This window comes from Herpailurus yagouaroundi, unplaced genomic scaffold (assembly GCF_014898765.1).
Source record: "Herpailurus yagouaroundi ecotype Mexico unplaced genomic scaffold, PumYag 182, whole genome shotgun sequence".
In the NCBI taxonomy this organism is placed as follows: domain Eukaryota; kingdom Metazoa; phylum Chordata; class Mammalia; order Carnivora; family Felidae; genus Herpailurus; species Herpailurus yagouaroundi.
This window is the reverse complement of record NW_024412413.1, coordinates 29,162,167-29,176,543: the sequence shown is the minus strand read 5'-3', so window position 1 is coordinate 29,176,543 and position 14,377 is coordinate 29,162,167. Positions and strand designations below refer to the sequence as shown.

Genomic DNA, 14,377 nt, shown 5'->3' with positions numbered 1-14,377 from the left:
GTGTTCTGAGTGGTAAATAATGAGGGAGACTCATTTTTTTGACCATAAGGAAGCCAGCCTGAAAATGTAATGAAGGAAGACAAAGTTGAAAGAGATGCAGAGAAACTTGGCTGGAACTCTGATCAAATTGTACCTACGGGCTCCTCCAATGGCAGGACGGTTTGAGTTTTCCTTTGCGGTTTAAACCAGTTTGGATTTGGTTGTCAGGATTTGCAAACACAAAAGATGCAACATTGTAGAAAAAAACAACTCTTCTCACATATTTGCTTATTGGATGTGGAGAGCATAAATGTAGTTTATGATAAATCTCTACTTTTTGTAAATCAGCCTATTACCCCAGGCTTGCTGAGTGGTCTGCTTTGATAGGTCTTTATAAACCCTGCAGAAAATAAATCTAAATTTGAAGATTTAACTAAATGCAAGAAATGTTTCTAATATTTACCATATTAGAATATTAATTGAGTAATTATAGAAATATTCAAGCGAGCGCCCTGGTTATACACATGATGTTTTAAACCTGTTTAGTATCTTAGTAACTGAAAATACCAGCTTTCTAGACCAATCAGGAAAAATCAGCTTTGCGCTTTATCAGCTCAGCACTGAATATAGGTAATGTAAGTTGTAATACACAAGGGTCAAAAAACAGGAGGAGACGAAATATCTGAGAACTTGAAAAGATGTGCTATTTTTGCCAAGAACACAATGTCTGCTCTCTTCAGAAAATTGAGTTTAGGGAAGATTACAATTACACTTTTATACAATAGTAAGTTTGAATGTATTTGTAAATTTATTTGTTTCAAAATGACGACATTAGCAAAAATTTTACATAGCCTGTATTGAATTTACATATTCAAATGAGGCTTTACCAGTAATAATGGGGTTTAATACAGAGCTAGATAGAATTTGAAGTTCAACGTTATGTCAAAGAATCTAAGACCCTATGAGTTACAGAAGATCAATATTTTTTATTTGATTCCTTCTGAAAATTAGACAAGAAAAGATTTACTAAATTGTTGACATGTATATATATATATATATATATATATATATATATACACACATTTACTCCAAATTTTACGTTTAGGGAAATAAGAATATCTGCAATAACTCAGTTAACATCAACAGAAAGCTTCAAAAAAGAATTCTGAAAATGGCAGGCAAATTATTTTTTTTATTGTAGGCAATTATTTAAACTGCATATTTGGCTTTTATGCATTATAAATCATGTGGGGAAAAGATCCACATTGCAGTTAGGTTTTCAGTATCTAGCTTTCTTTTTTTTTTTTTTTTTTTTTTTTTTTGAGCAACGATATTAATGGGATTTTGCCAGGTTATGAAAACGAGGGCTTTCTTGGGAGTTATTTATAATTTCCAAGCTGGATGGCGGAACGCACATAGACACATCGGAAGGTGGATGGTTGGATCTCCCAGTACTGGACTGGGTTGCTGAAAAGGCTCACACCTGAATAAGAAGCCTTTTTGGTGTTGTATCCAGGTGGGCAGAAGTCGTTAGACCCAACTGCAGAGATATTGTTGTTATGAAGGTAGACAACCTGCAAAATGAAATAATGGAGAATGATTATTTTCCTCTAAATATACTAAGCCATTCATGCAAATACCTTATTCTTTTTCTTTTATTATTTACTCTTTATCCTAGACCCATCCTTTCTCTTACACTTTCTGCCCAACCATCAACAAATGCTGCTAGCTTGATCTTCAAAATGTACCCAGAACCCAGTCCTTATCCCCACATCGACTTCTACAACATTGTCCAAAACTGCCATTATCTCCTCCTGGATGATTCAAGCTGCCTTTATTGTTGTCTTTCCTGCTTCCTCTTTTGCTCTGAAATCAGTTTCCCTTCCTTCCTTTCTTCCTTCTCTCCTTCCTTCCTTCCTTCTTCCCCTCCCTCCCTCCTTCCTTCCTTTTTCTTTTTTATTTTCTGTAACCCTGTAAGTTAGCTCATAGAACAATTATTTAAAAAATTGAGCCAAGTTATATATTCTTTGCCTCAACACTCCAATGGCTTCCCATTTCATGCAGAATAAAGTCCAACATTCTCACAATGACCCACAAATCCAACATGGTCTGCCATCCTTCTGCTCTGACCTCATCTCCCCTCACTATTCAATCTAACTGGCCTACTTGCTTTTCCTCTATTACAAAGATCAAGGTCCTTCCTTAGGTTGGCACACATTGTTTCTTCTACCTGGCCTTATCTTCTCCACGATATCTACAAGGCTTACTCTTTCACGTAGTTTATGTAACTTCTCCTTACCAGAGATGTCTTCCCTGACTATCCAATGCTGCCATTCATTCTCCATCCCAGTCACACTACTTTAAATCTTCACAGTAATTATCACTATACAGCATATTATATATTTGTTTGTTTGTTTGTTTCACCTGTTTTCCTTCTCTAGAATAAACGCTCCATGAGGAAGGAAACTTGTTTTGTTTTGTTCATGACTGTATCTTCAGTGTCTATTAAACACAGTAGGTGTCCAATAAATATACATTAAGTGAATACATGAATAAATTTATGTTATTGCATAAATTGTGTCTACATGGGCTGTTTTCAAGGCAAAGATAAAATGAGGGACCTTTGAACAAGATTATGCAGAATGAGGAAGTAATATATAATGAACAAGAAGAGTGTGCATAGTATTTGAATCAAAATAATCACAAAATCTAAGAAACACTTGAGTGCCATAGCATTTGGAATGAATAGACCTAGAAAGTTTTTTTTAAGTTTATTTATTTATTTTGAGAGAGATACAGAGAGCATGCAGGGAAGGGGCGGAGAGACAGGGAGAAAGAGAATCCCAAGCAGGCTCCACACTGTCAGCACTGAGCCTGATGTGGGGCTCAAATTCATGAACTGCAAGATCATGATCTAAGCCCAAATCAAGAGTCAGACACTCAAATGACTGAGCCACCCAGACACCCCAGACCTAGAAATCTTTAATAAAAATTTATTCCATGTTACAAATTCTATCTTATGAATAGAATTCTATAGTTCATTAGAATTTTTTCTGAAATGTATTTTATGCTTATGTTTAAGATAATGGTAACTTGTTCATAGATTTTTCTCAGGGATATTAAATATTAGACTTATGAAAGGGCTTTAGAAATGGGTTTTCATGTAGATGTGATTTCTGAAGAGTGAGAAGTGACTTATCATACAACCTAAATTAAAATATAATAGTAACGTGACAGTTTCTAAAGTGTGTTATAAAGCCTATGAGATACTTCCTTAAAATAATTAACCCAGAACACTCCTACTTATATGCAGGTGAAAAAGGCCTTGTTTAAGAAAGGTTTTAGAAGGAAAACAATAAAAACAGAAACAAGTGATATTAAAGCCAAACAATAGCTATAAGTATTTTTTTATAACTTTCAAACTTTGAAAATTTCTTCTCATTTGCCATTCTCTATTTCCTGGCAGTGACTAGCAATAAAGGGGGCACATGTTTGGTTAGAATTTAGGGCTAATACTGAAGGTGAGAGAAGAAAATGTCAAGACATAAACCAAGTATTAGTCTGTGTAAAAAAGAAAATTAGATTCTCAACTCATTTTATAAGGTCATTATTTTCTATTATTAAAACCAGGCAAAAATCATGTTCATCATCATCATCATCATCATCATCATCATCTCTCTCTCTCTCACACACACACACACACACACACACACACACACACACAAAACCTACCTGCAAATATTTCATATTAGCATAGATAAAGAACTTTAACAAAATATTAGGAAACTGTATCTCACAAAATATAAAAAGATTATACACCATGACCAAGATGAAGCATAATTTATCTCAGGGATGTAAAATTGCTTTAACTGGAAATTAATAAATTAATTTACTCTATTAAAAGAATAAACAACCAAAACCACATGATCATCTCAACAGACACAGAAAAAGCATCTGAAAAATTCACTACAAAAACTTTCAATAAACTAATAAAAGTATCTTCTTAACTTGACAAAGAGCATCTACAAAAGACCTGTAGCTAACATCACACTGAATGGTAAAAACTTGAATGTCCACCCTCTCTTAAAATAGAAAACAAGCCAAAGATGTCTAATTTCATCACTTCTATTCAATATTGTACTGGAGATTCTAGCCAGTGCAATGAAGCAAGAAAAATAAATGAAAATAATTCAGATAGGAAAAGAATAATTAAAACTGTATTTATTTACAAATGACATGATCCCAAATACAGAATATCCAAAGACGTGCACAAAGACTTCTGCAACTAAAAAAATTTCAGCACAGTACCAGGATAGAAGATCAATAAACAAAAATGAATTATATTTACATATACAGTAAAACCTTGGATTGCAAGTAACTTGCTCTGCGAGTGTTCTGCAAGATTAGCAAATGCTTCTAATACATTTTAACTTGATAAATGAGGAATGATGTCTTGCAATACGAATAGTATGTGATGACAAATGTCACATGGTCACAACTGAGCCAATTGTTCTTGAAATTAACTTTGATTAATCTGGATAACAAGCATGTTTCTGGAATGAATTATACTCACAAACCAAGGTTTTACTGTACTAGCAAAAAAAATGCAAAAATGAAATTAAGGTAACCATTCACAACAGCATCAAAAATAATAAAGAAAATGACAATAAACTTAGTAAGATAATTGTGAGACATGTATACTAAAAATGACAAAACATTGCTGTGAGAAGTTAAATAATATGAAATAGATATTCCATGTTTATGAATTAGAGGACTCAATATTGTTCAGATGACAATTCACCCCTAATTGATCTATAGATTCAACACAATCCCTATTTTCCAGGCTATTTTTGCAAAAATTAAAAGCTGATTCTAAAATTTATATGAAAACGCAAAGAAACAAGAATAGTTCTTATTTTTGAAAAATAAGAACAATGTTAAAAGACCTTCACTCCCAACTTCAAAACACAACCAAAGGCTATAGTAATCAAAAAGCATAGTGCTAGCAAGCAAAATGTGGTATATCCATACAATGGAATGTTATTCACTGATAAAAATGGAAGAATTACTGATACATGTTGTTATGGGTGACCTAAAATCATTACAATAAGTCATTCTATTTATATGAAATGTCCAGGAAAGGCAAATCCATGGAGGTATAAAGTAGATTAATGATTTCCTGTGAAAGGGGATGAGATTGAAAATTGACCAGAAATGGATATAAGGAATATTTGGGGGTAACATAAGTGCTAGAACTGGATTGTGGTGACGGTTGAACAACTATATAATTTTGCTAAAAATAACTGAGTTATATGCTTATGAAAAAGGCAGTAATATGGGTGAAATCTTTAAGAGCCTGTAAGAAGGGATGTGAAATGGGTGCACGGATAGCCAATTAGAGATGAAAAACAAGAATGAGACCCTTCTGAACGTGAGACCCTGTGTGAATGCCCATGAGATTTGCTGACATTCAACAAAGATTTCAAAATAGCATGTTTTATAAATTTTTCTCTGTGACTCACAATAAGAACACATTATACACTAAGGTTTAGTATATATGAAGCTATGCATTTAAACAACATTTTTACGAAATCCTTACCACTACAGTGATATTTTCTTTCCATGCATCCTATCCTATCCTTTCTTATCCCATACATGTTAATTAACTCATCAAACTTATTTTATGAACTCAATAATATGTCCAGACTGAAATTTGAAAAATGGCAATCAAGAAGATAAAACGGATTATTCTGGGATATAAAATTAAAACAAACCAATCCCCGCAGCCCCCCAAAAATGCACACCACCAACAGAAATCTCAATAGTAACAATGGTAGCTATTACTTGGTCTTCTAAGTGTCTTGCTTTTGCTTGTGCCTTCAGATCTGCTTACTCATTATCCTATCACCATCAAAGACCCACTAAAAAAGAATCAGCGTGAAATACAGTGTTTTCAAGTGTCATCTTTATACTTATAATTCAGATACTTTATTGAAATCTAGCTAACGTGAATCCTTATAGCTATTTTGCTTGGAGTTTTTGTCACAAACCCATAAAAAAAAAAGACGTCCATCACATTTTGACAGAACTGATGGCAGAGTAAGGGATAAACCTATGTTGAACCACAAGCAAAAAAGTTGAGATACTAGATTACCAAAATGGCAACTTTATAAAAAGGTTTTATCTATAATAGAGCATCACTGTCAAGATATAATTTCTGAATCATCATGGTTCAACTAAGTACCTAGGTAAGTATCTGACAGAAGCAATTTAAATCTGACCTTTGTAGAAGCTGAAAAATTAGATAAAATAAGCCAATACATAAAATCTATGAATAGCCACATTAACTTCTGAATATAAAATTTGAATAACATATTTGTGCAATTTCCTGAGTAACAATGGAAATATTATTTTGTTATATGTGAAAAAAAATATTATCACTATTTAAACTGATGAGCATGCCTTACATTTATAGGTTTACAGACTACAAAGCTCTATTATCACCATGGGCCATTGGACCATATCTTCTTATCCTTATGCATGTACTATATATAGCTTGATAACTGACATGAAGTTAACTCAGTCACAGAACATTCCTTTTGACCAGCTTGCATCTGCTAAAGCTAAAATTTAAAACTTCTCTTTTATTCCATATCTATTCATCACAAATGATCTCATCTTCTTCAACCAATATGTTTTTGTTACACTGATCTATGGCTTGAAGCTACCTTGCCTGCTTCCTAAAACATACTCTGTTCTAGAAGATAGCATTATAATAAGGTTAAGGTAATAGTCCTATTAAAAAAATAATAATTCAAGCCTGTATTTTTCAGGAAACCAGAATGAATACTGATGTGGAAACATGAAAAATATCTTTCTGCAAAAATATTGCCAGGCAGAGCTACCTGCCTCCTAGCATCCCAGTAGGGAGGGTTTGCTCCCTAGAGACCCCTTACAGGTTTAGTGGTGTTGCATTACCTGGATGTATTTGTGCTCCGCCAGCCCACCAGGTACTCTGATAAGCTTATTGTTGTCCAAGTGAAGCTCCCTCAAATGAGGAGTGTTGGCCAGAGTGCCATTGTCAATAGCAGAGATGCTGTTAAAACTCAGTCCCAACCTGCAAAAGGAAGCGGAAATGAATGCATGTCCTCTGCTCAGGACACATGGATGCTTTCTTCACAGGTGCTGTGTGATTTATCAAGTCAACAGCAAGGACGTTCTTTGTTTTTGCATTTACTGTTCCCTTTGCTTAGAGTACTTTTTTCCAACCTTGCTGAGCCTACATAAAGCCCATTTGTTCCAAAGTTCCCACCATAGAGTCACTTTCTCTCTTTTTTTAAATGTTTATTTATTTTGAGAGAAAGAGAGCAAAAGCACATGCGTGCAAGCAGGGGAGGGACAGAGAGAGAGAGAGAGAGAGAGAGAGAGAGAGAAAGAGAGAGAGAGAGAGAGAGAGAGAGAGAGAGAGGGAGATAATCCCAAACAGGCTCTGCACTGTCGGTGCAGAGCCCAACCTTAGGCTCCGAACCAAAGACCATGACCTGAGCTGAAATCAAGAGTCTTGGGTTTAACTGACTAAACCACCCAGGCGCCCCAACTTACTCTCTTTGAAACTCGTCTGATCCTACCAAACTAGATAGGTACCCCTAGTAAATGCTCCTATAGCATCCTGTTAGCACCCTCTTATAAAATTCAAGGGACTGTGTACTTGTGGTCTCTCCTAGAGAAAAGTGACTGTTTTGCAGCATATCCAGTCCTAACAGAAAACTTCTTATGATCAATGAGTCGCTGCTGAATTGATTTCTATATATATATATATATATATATATATATACACACATATATATAATACATATAATACATATAATGAATTCACTCCGTAGAATACTCAAAGGAGTACTATTGTCATTTGGGTCACTTTAGAAATCAAACAATTGTATATTTATTATATACATTTCTTCATTGGAAATAAAAGGTAGAAGGTTCCAATGAATCAGTAAACATATCTGCCAGGAAGGTTAACAGAATTAGCATTTTGCTTTCGTTTGAGTTTATCAGTGATCACCTGCTACTATCAGAAATTGCCTGGTGTCAGCATTCCTGGCTTCTGACCCTGACCTCTGACCTACATGTCTGTGTCTTGGCCCTTTAACATTTCTTCTACAATACCACTCAAAGTTTTGGGCTGCATTTTTTAAATTAAGTGCATAACGAGTGAAAGTTCTGCAGCCGTGCGGTCCCTTCCTAGTAAATGGGATTCAAAAGTCAGAAGAGGTTAACATGGAGACAAGGTTGATGTATTTGGCATTCTAAAGATGAATGACTCTGTCAAACTAGGGTGCTGTCAATCCTAAAGGGCAGAGAGGAGATACCTGGGATGCGGCAACAAGGTAATGAAAGAGAACCAGCAAACTCAAAGGGAGAGAAAGAGGAGGAGTCTATTGGGCTCCTTCACATGATGTGGAAAAGGCTTGGGAACTTTCTGTAGGATCGTTTTAGCTTGCCTTCAGCTAGTTCTGATTTTTGAGCCCTTCTGAGATTTAGATTCTGGTTTATGTAACCCAAGTCTCTCAGTTTTCATCATGACTTGGTATTTGAAATAACTGAGATTATAGTATGTTAATTTTAAGCTATTAATAAAACAGTGGCTTTATCTTAGCTATTGATTATTAACCTGGCATCTTGGCAGAGAACACGTTGTTCCCCCACCACCCCACCCTCCCCAGTCTTAGACATTTATTTCTTGTTTCTGATCTTGTCTCTTCTATCACAGAGTCATGTCTCCTCTTTCTTACAACACTCCAAATCCCATATCCAATTTTGGGCTAATACATTCTTAGAATATAATATTCTTAATAACTGATTCAAAGAAACTTCAATTTTATGGTGATTTATTTATATGTTCAATCAATAAATATTTTTGAGGACATGTTATGTTCAAGATCTTATTCTAGCCTTATGAAAGCAGAGGGCACATGGCTCAAAGACAATGATTCCTTCCATTGAAGAGTATTTCATCAAATAAGGCAGATGATGATATATGTATACATATATAACAAAAAGGAAAGTGTGCCCCAAAACCATCTTATATTTTTGGAGAGAGGCATATACTATTTCTCCCCACATGTTCCTAATAACTAATTGGAATATTTGCCCCACAACGTTCTGAGATCAGTGGCTGCTTTTTTTCTTCTTTTCCCAGTTTTGATTTTCAATACCAAAATACTTCTCATGCCCCAACATCAGTGAAGAGTAAACAACATGAGGATTTGATGGTTTCATAGACATGTTTTTCTGGACTTGATTCCAAAAAGAAATTTGTCTGATAAATTCAAGAATTGGAAAAATCTGCTTGGCCAATGGGTCAATCTGCTCCAATTTAATGAATGGGATTAAAAACAAATTCCATACCACTTTCAGTATAAAATAAACTTTTATTCCAAAAAGGCACAGATATTATGAGTGGCTTATCATATTTGGAATTAGACTATTGTACATCTCTACCACTGCTACCACTAACAGCTGTCCTAAAGACAGTTCTATACAATAGGCAATGCAACTGATCTTCCTACATTTTTCTGCAGCTAGAGGGGCCAAATCAACAAAAAAAGGTCAGTGATGCACAATGCTATTTCAAAATATATTTTCTATATTAGAGGCTGTAATGAAAATAACTTTAGATTTCTTCTCGTCTGAGACTTAGGGTAATACACTGTGTTATAGTCACATCCATATGCTCACCTTCAGCTCTCACCACCCACCAGCTCACTGGGGAATATCCACAGAAATGGGAAAAGCTGTGTTATATATCATCTTGTCTTAGCTATTTCTCAAGGATAAATGATATACTTTATTTGTCTCCCATAAAATTTATAAAGAAAAAAAGAGAAGTGAGTCAATTTGGCATAACACTATGCTCCTTTGTAAGAACATTCAGCAATACAGTTCAAGAGCACAGTGTTTTTTGAAGATAAAGCAAATAGTTTGCAAGCCTTCTCTTCTTTTTATTACTTAACCAGATTGCAAATGTAAAAAGATTAAAGTTAGGCTAGAAGTCAGGAAAGGAACTAATGATTATCTATCAGGAAAAAAAAAAAGTTAACAAGGCCCAGAAACACACACACACACACACACACACACACACACACACACACACAAACAACCCAATGACTTTTGTAAGACTACATTAAATGTCCAGAGACATTTTAAACTCTTCAGAGAATAGAGATATGAGGATCTCATCATAATCATCCAGATACAATGGTGTGGGATGCCCAGTATTTCCATGTCCTGGTAGCTTTCATTTTAAGGCATTTTCAAATTCTGAACACTGGGTTATAACGTAATCAACCTTCTGTTGAATTCAATTAAGTTAGAACCTACTGAATAAGCATGTTGATTTAATCAGGTACATTGTACATGAGATATGTCATGGTTATGCTAAGTGTGCTATTTCATGGCTTTTTAAAGAAATAATTGAGCATGCTGAGGTCTGAGATTGTTGGGACCAACAGCAAAAAATGTGGTATGGTCAGAAATTGCCCATGGCATTTCTAGTTCTGAGCATGTGGGCACCTATACATCTAGCCATTTTACAGACATAAGGTTATGAAAGAATATTATTACTTAGCCAAATTATTCAGTCCTTTCAGGCTAGCTGCATCAACTTTGGAGATTTTGTTGCCTTCAAGATGTAATTCAGTAAGGGAAGGAGGAAGACCTGGAATACAGAAAAACAAAATGTTACATTAGCAGATAAACGTAATGATGGGATGTAAAGACTTAATGAAGACAAAGGCCACCAATTTTCTAAAAGACAGAGTGTCAAAGGATTTGCTTTACATTATTTTCATTGGTTTTGATTTTTATCTTTTTTCTTCATCCCCTTCATAACAATATACACTTCTAGAAGTAGTACAGGGGCTTTTTCCTTTTCTCGTAGTTCGATTTTAAACAAAAACATGGACTGTGGTTTCTCACATAGTAGATTTTTGTCTCAGGAATTCTTAGGATACAATTGTAGAACTGAGGTCAAACCCTGAATCTCATTAGTTTCTTACACCTCTGTTAATAAGTTAACACTACCGTGGATAAAAGATGACAACTCTTTACTATATGCTTTATTATAGCATTTAAGCTATAATAAAGAGATCGTGTATAAGTTAAACCTATAGGCAAATTTAACTAAGTATCTCATTCATGGGCATTATTAATAATTGACGCTGATATACTGTGCTGGCTCCAGTCTTAATCAGCTTTTCTGCATTAAAATTCAAACACATGGGACGCCTGGGTGGCTCAGTAGGTTTAAGCGTCTGACTTCAGCTCAAGTCATGATCTCACAGTTTCATGGGCTCGAGCCCCACGTTGGGCTCTGTGCTGACAGCTCGGAGCCTGGAGCCTGCTTCAGATTCTGTGTTTCCCTCTGTCCCTCCCCCACTCATGCTCTATCTCTCTCTGTCTCTCAAAAATAAAAAAAGAAACAAGAAAAACTTTTAAATAAATCAAATGCAAAAACAAACCCAACATCAAATTCCTCTGCAACACGGATGTGTCCAAAGAGCTAAAGATTACTTGGACCTTTCAAATCAAGACTGTTCCCCTACACAAGAGGAATGTGGAGGCCTATAATCAAGCGACCCGCCATATGTAGAACACCTGGGGAAATAATTTCAGATCCAAAGTATCCACAAAACCTCTGGATAGTGCTTCTTGAAAGGCTATGACTTCTAAAAATTTAGTAATATTAATATAAAAGTTTAAATATTTTATTTTCATTTCCTCCTGCCATCTGAGGATGCATTATGCTTTTATACAGCTTTTTAAAGGGCATATTGTTCCACTTACAAGAATAGCACCAACCGCAAAGAAAAGAGCAAATTGGTTACATGTAGAACTAACATCTGCTTAGCAGAGAGTGTCGGTTATTTGTCCATAAAGAACAAAATTGGAAAACTGCAGGTTATGTTCGGCATGAAATTGTCATTGCGTGTCAGTGAATTCTATCAGTACTGTCTATTTAATGTAAAGGTTTAGTCCATATTTGATTTGACGTTAGTATTAGTTTCTCTATGTTTTGTGTGGGAGCTGCTAAGGAAGGAATTTCTACTCCCTGCAAGTCTGAAATGTGGTCAACACTGATACTGGCACTTTCCCTACCTTAGCTCATTTCCTTGTTTCAGTTTACAAACTTTTTTTGTTAATCCCTGTTCATAGACAAAGAAACAGAGACTCAAAGTTACAAATGTGGAGACTATCTAGCTGCTACGTAGGGAAGGTAAAATGTTCCCCAACAGTCAAAAGGAGTTAAATTGAACTATAGTTGCTCTTAACTGAATGAAATGAAGTTGAGACAGTATGAGAGAAGCAAAAGGGACTTAACTCCCATAAAGCCACTGGTCTGAGGCAAAGGTTAAAAGTTTCCATATATTTAGAGACAAATACCTCCTTCTGGGAAAGCGAACAAATGAGATAATAGTCATTACGAGTAATGGTTGTCTGAGCAAAATTAGAAGTAACAATTTAAAGCCGGCTTGCACCAGTGTTTTTATTTTTCAGGAGCCCTAAAAGAATGTCCACCATAGAGAAAGGCATTCTGGGATTGTCTCTTGTCCACTGAAAACTAATAACCGCAGATAACGACCGTGGGATTGAAGAATGCTTCCCAAATCCTAGCCCCTCTCCCCTAGGAAAAATGCCTTTACAAGTCTTGCACAATACCCTTTCAGAGAGCAACAGTTCTCTTTCTTGTCGGCTCCCTTGTACACAAGTTATCTCCAATAAACTCCACCCACACTCTTTCCTTTCAGTTCAGTGTTCATTTCTATGACACTGAGACTCAAGAACCTAGTCTCCGGGGTCCGGCAACAAAATCACAATTGCACAGTTCTTATGACTAAATATCATGCAAACACAGTCACTCTTGGAAGAAGGGATTCTAACCACTCAAGTCTCTTTAGAATACACAAGTGTGGATTTTTAAAATACTCCCATATGTAATTAATGAGTGACTTTATAACGAACCATATTGAATACACATCCTTTCTTCCCTATCACCATGAAAAGATAGTATTAAAATGTAGTGTCTCTAGAACAACAATTATCATCACATCCATAACTCTTACCAAGGTTCTAAGTGTCTTCTCTTTTGCAATGTCAGTTTCCCCAAAGTTAAGGTATAGCCAGGAGAAAGTTTGTGGAAGAAAACTTTGCAATAAGATAGAGAGAGGGAAATTTGCAAAGAATACCATTAATCTTTGCCACCGTAGCGTTTAGCTAAGGAATCTATACTTTAGTTACTTTTTTTGTTCCTTTCCCTTTTCATTTTTAAGGTAAATATGAGAGCTTACCTTGGGCCAGATACTATGCATGCACATTCAAGTCTTATTTGTGTCTACCCTCACAAATATACTAGAAGATAGGTGTCACTAATACCTCCATAGATAGTAAAACTGAGGTTTTAGAGATGTGCAACAACTAGCCTAAAGTCACAGAAAGACTAAGTGGCTGAGCCAGACCTCTCACTCCTGTTTTCTAAGTGGAGAAACCATAACTCATCACTTCATCCCACGGCCTTGTGTTTCCATCAGTGATGGTAGACCATTAATGTGGACATTAAGCCTCCCAGAGGCAGCTGATGTTCTGGTGTAAGAATCCAGCCTAAGAAAGGCAGACTCATGTATTTCATCAGCATAAATATGCATAAGAGAGAGGACTTAGGTAAGCAGCAGAATACAGTGGTCACGCACATGGGCTCTGACATCAGCACAGCACAGTCCCAGCTTGGCCACCTCCAAACTCCAAGACCTTGGTCACAATTTACTTCATGTCGTTAAGCTTTGGTTTTCCGTATTTATTAAGCAGGCATGATAATATTCCTAGAGAGGAATGGTTTGAGATTCATATAGAAAAATCCACAAAAAGCATTTGGCACAATACCTGCTACTAAATAAGGGCTGAACAAAAGTTAGTTACTGTAATTTTTATAGTAAGTGTTTTATAAATAAAAGTAAGCTACAAATGGTGAGAAGAGAGTACATAGAATAGGGAGAAGATGTGAGGAATATAGATCCCTAAGTGATGAAATGTGTCACTGAAAGATATTTTGCATTAAAAAGGACAGCAAAATCAAAGACTGGTTCCAGTGTTTTTTTTTTTTTTTTTTTTTTTGGCCTTCTATAGCTCTATGGCCTTAGGCAAAATTATGTGTATATATTCTATACAAAAATATAATTAAATAATTAAAATATTACTAAAACTGATGTGCCTGGGTGGTTCAGTCGGTTGAGCATCTGACTTCCACTCAGGTCATGATCTCACAGTCGTGGGAATGAACCCTGCATCGAGCCCCACATTGAGCGTGAAGCCTGCTTGGGATCCTCTCTGCCCCTCTCCCTCT

At 35.7% G+C, this 14,377-nt stretch overlaps 1 protein-coding gene across 2 annotated transcripts in view; it reads right to left on the bottom strand.

Annotated features, from left to right (window-relative positions):
* Positions 1-764: 764 nt before the first annotated feature.
* The window catches only part of DCN (decorin), a 42,949-nt gene continuing 29,336 nt past the window's right edge, over positions 765-14,377 (bottom strand). For both annotated transcript variants that reach the window (XM_040491248.1, XM_040491249.1), the window contains exons 6-8: positions 10,606-10,699; positions 6,958-7,096; positions 765-1,553 (exon numbers count right to left, since the gene is read on the bottom strand). In XM_040491248.1, the coding sequence (XP_040347182.1) occupies positions 1,359-1,553; positions 6,958-7,096; positions 10,606-10,699 (428 nt within the window). In that variant the 3' untranslated portion in view covers positions 765-1,358. The remainder of the gene's footprint in view (positions 1,554-6,957; positions 7,097-10,605; positions 10,700-14,377) is intronic.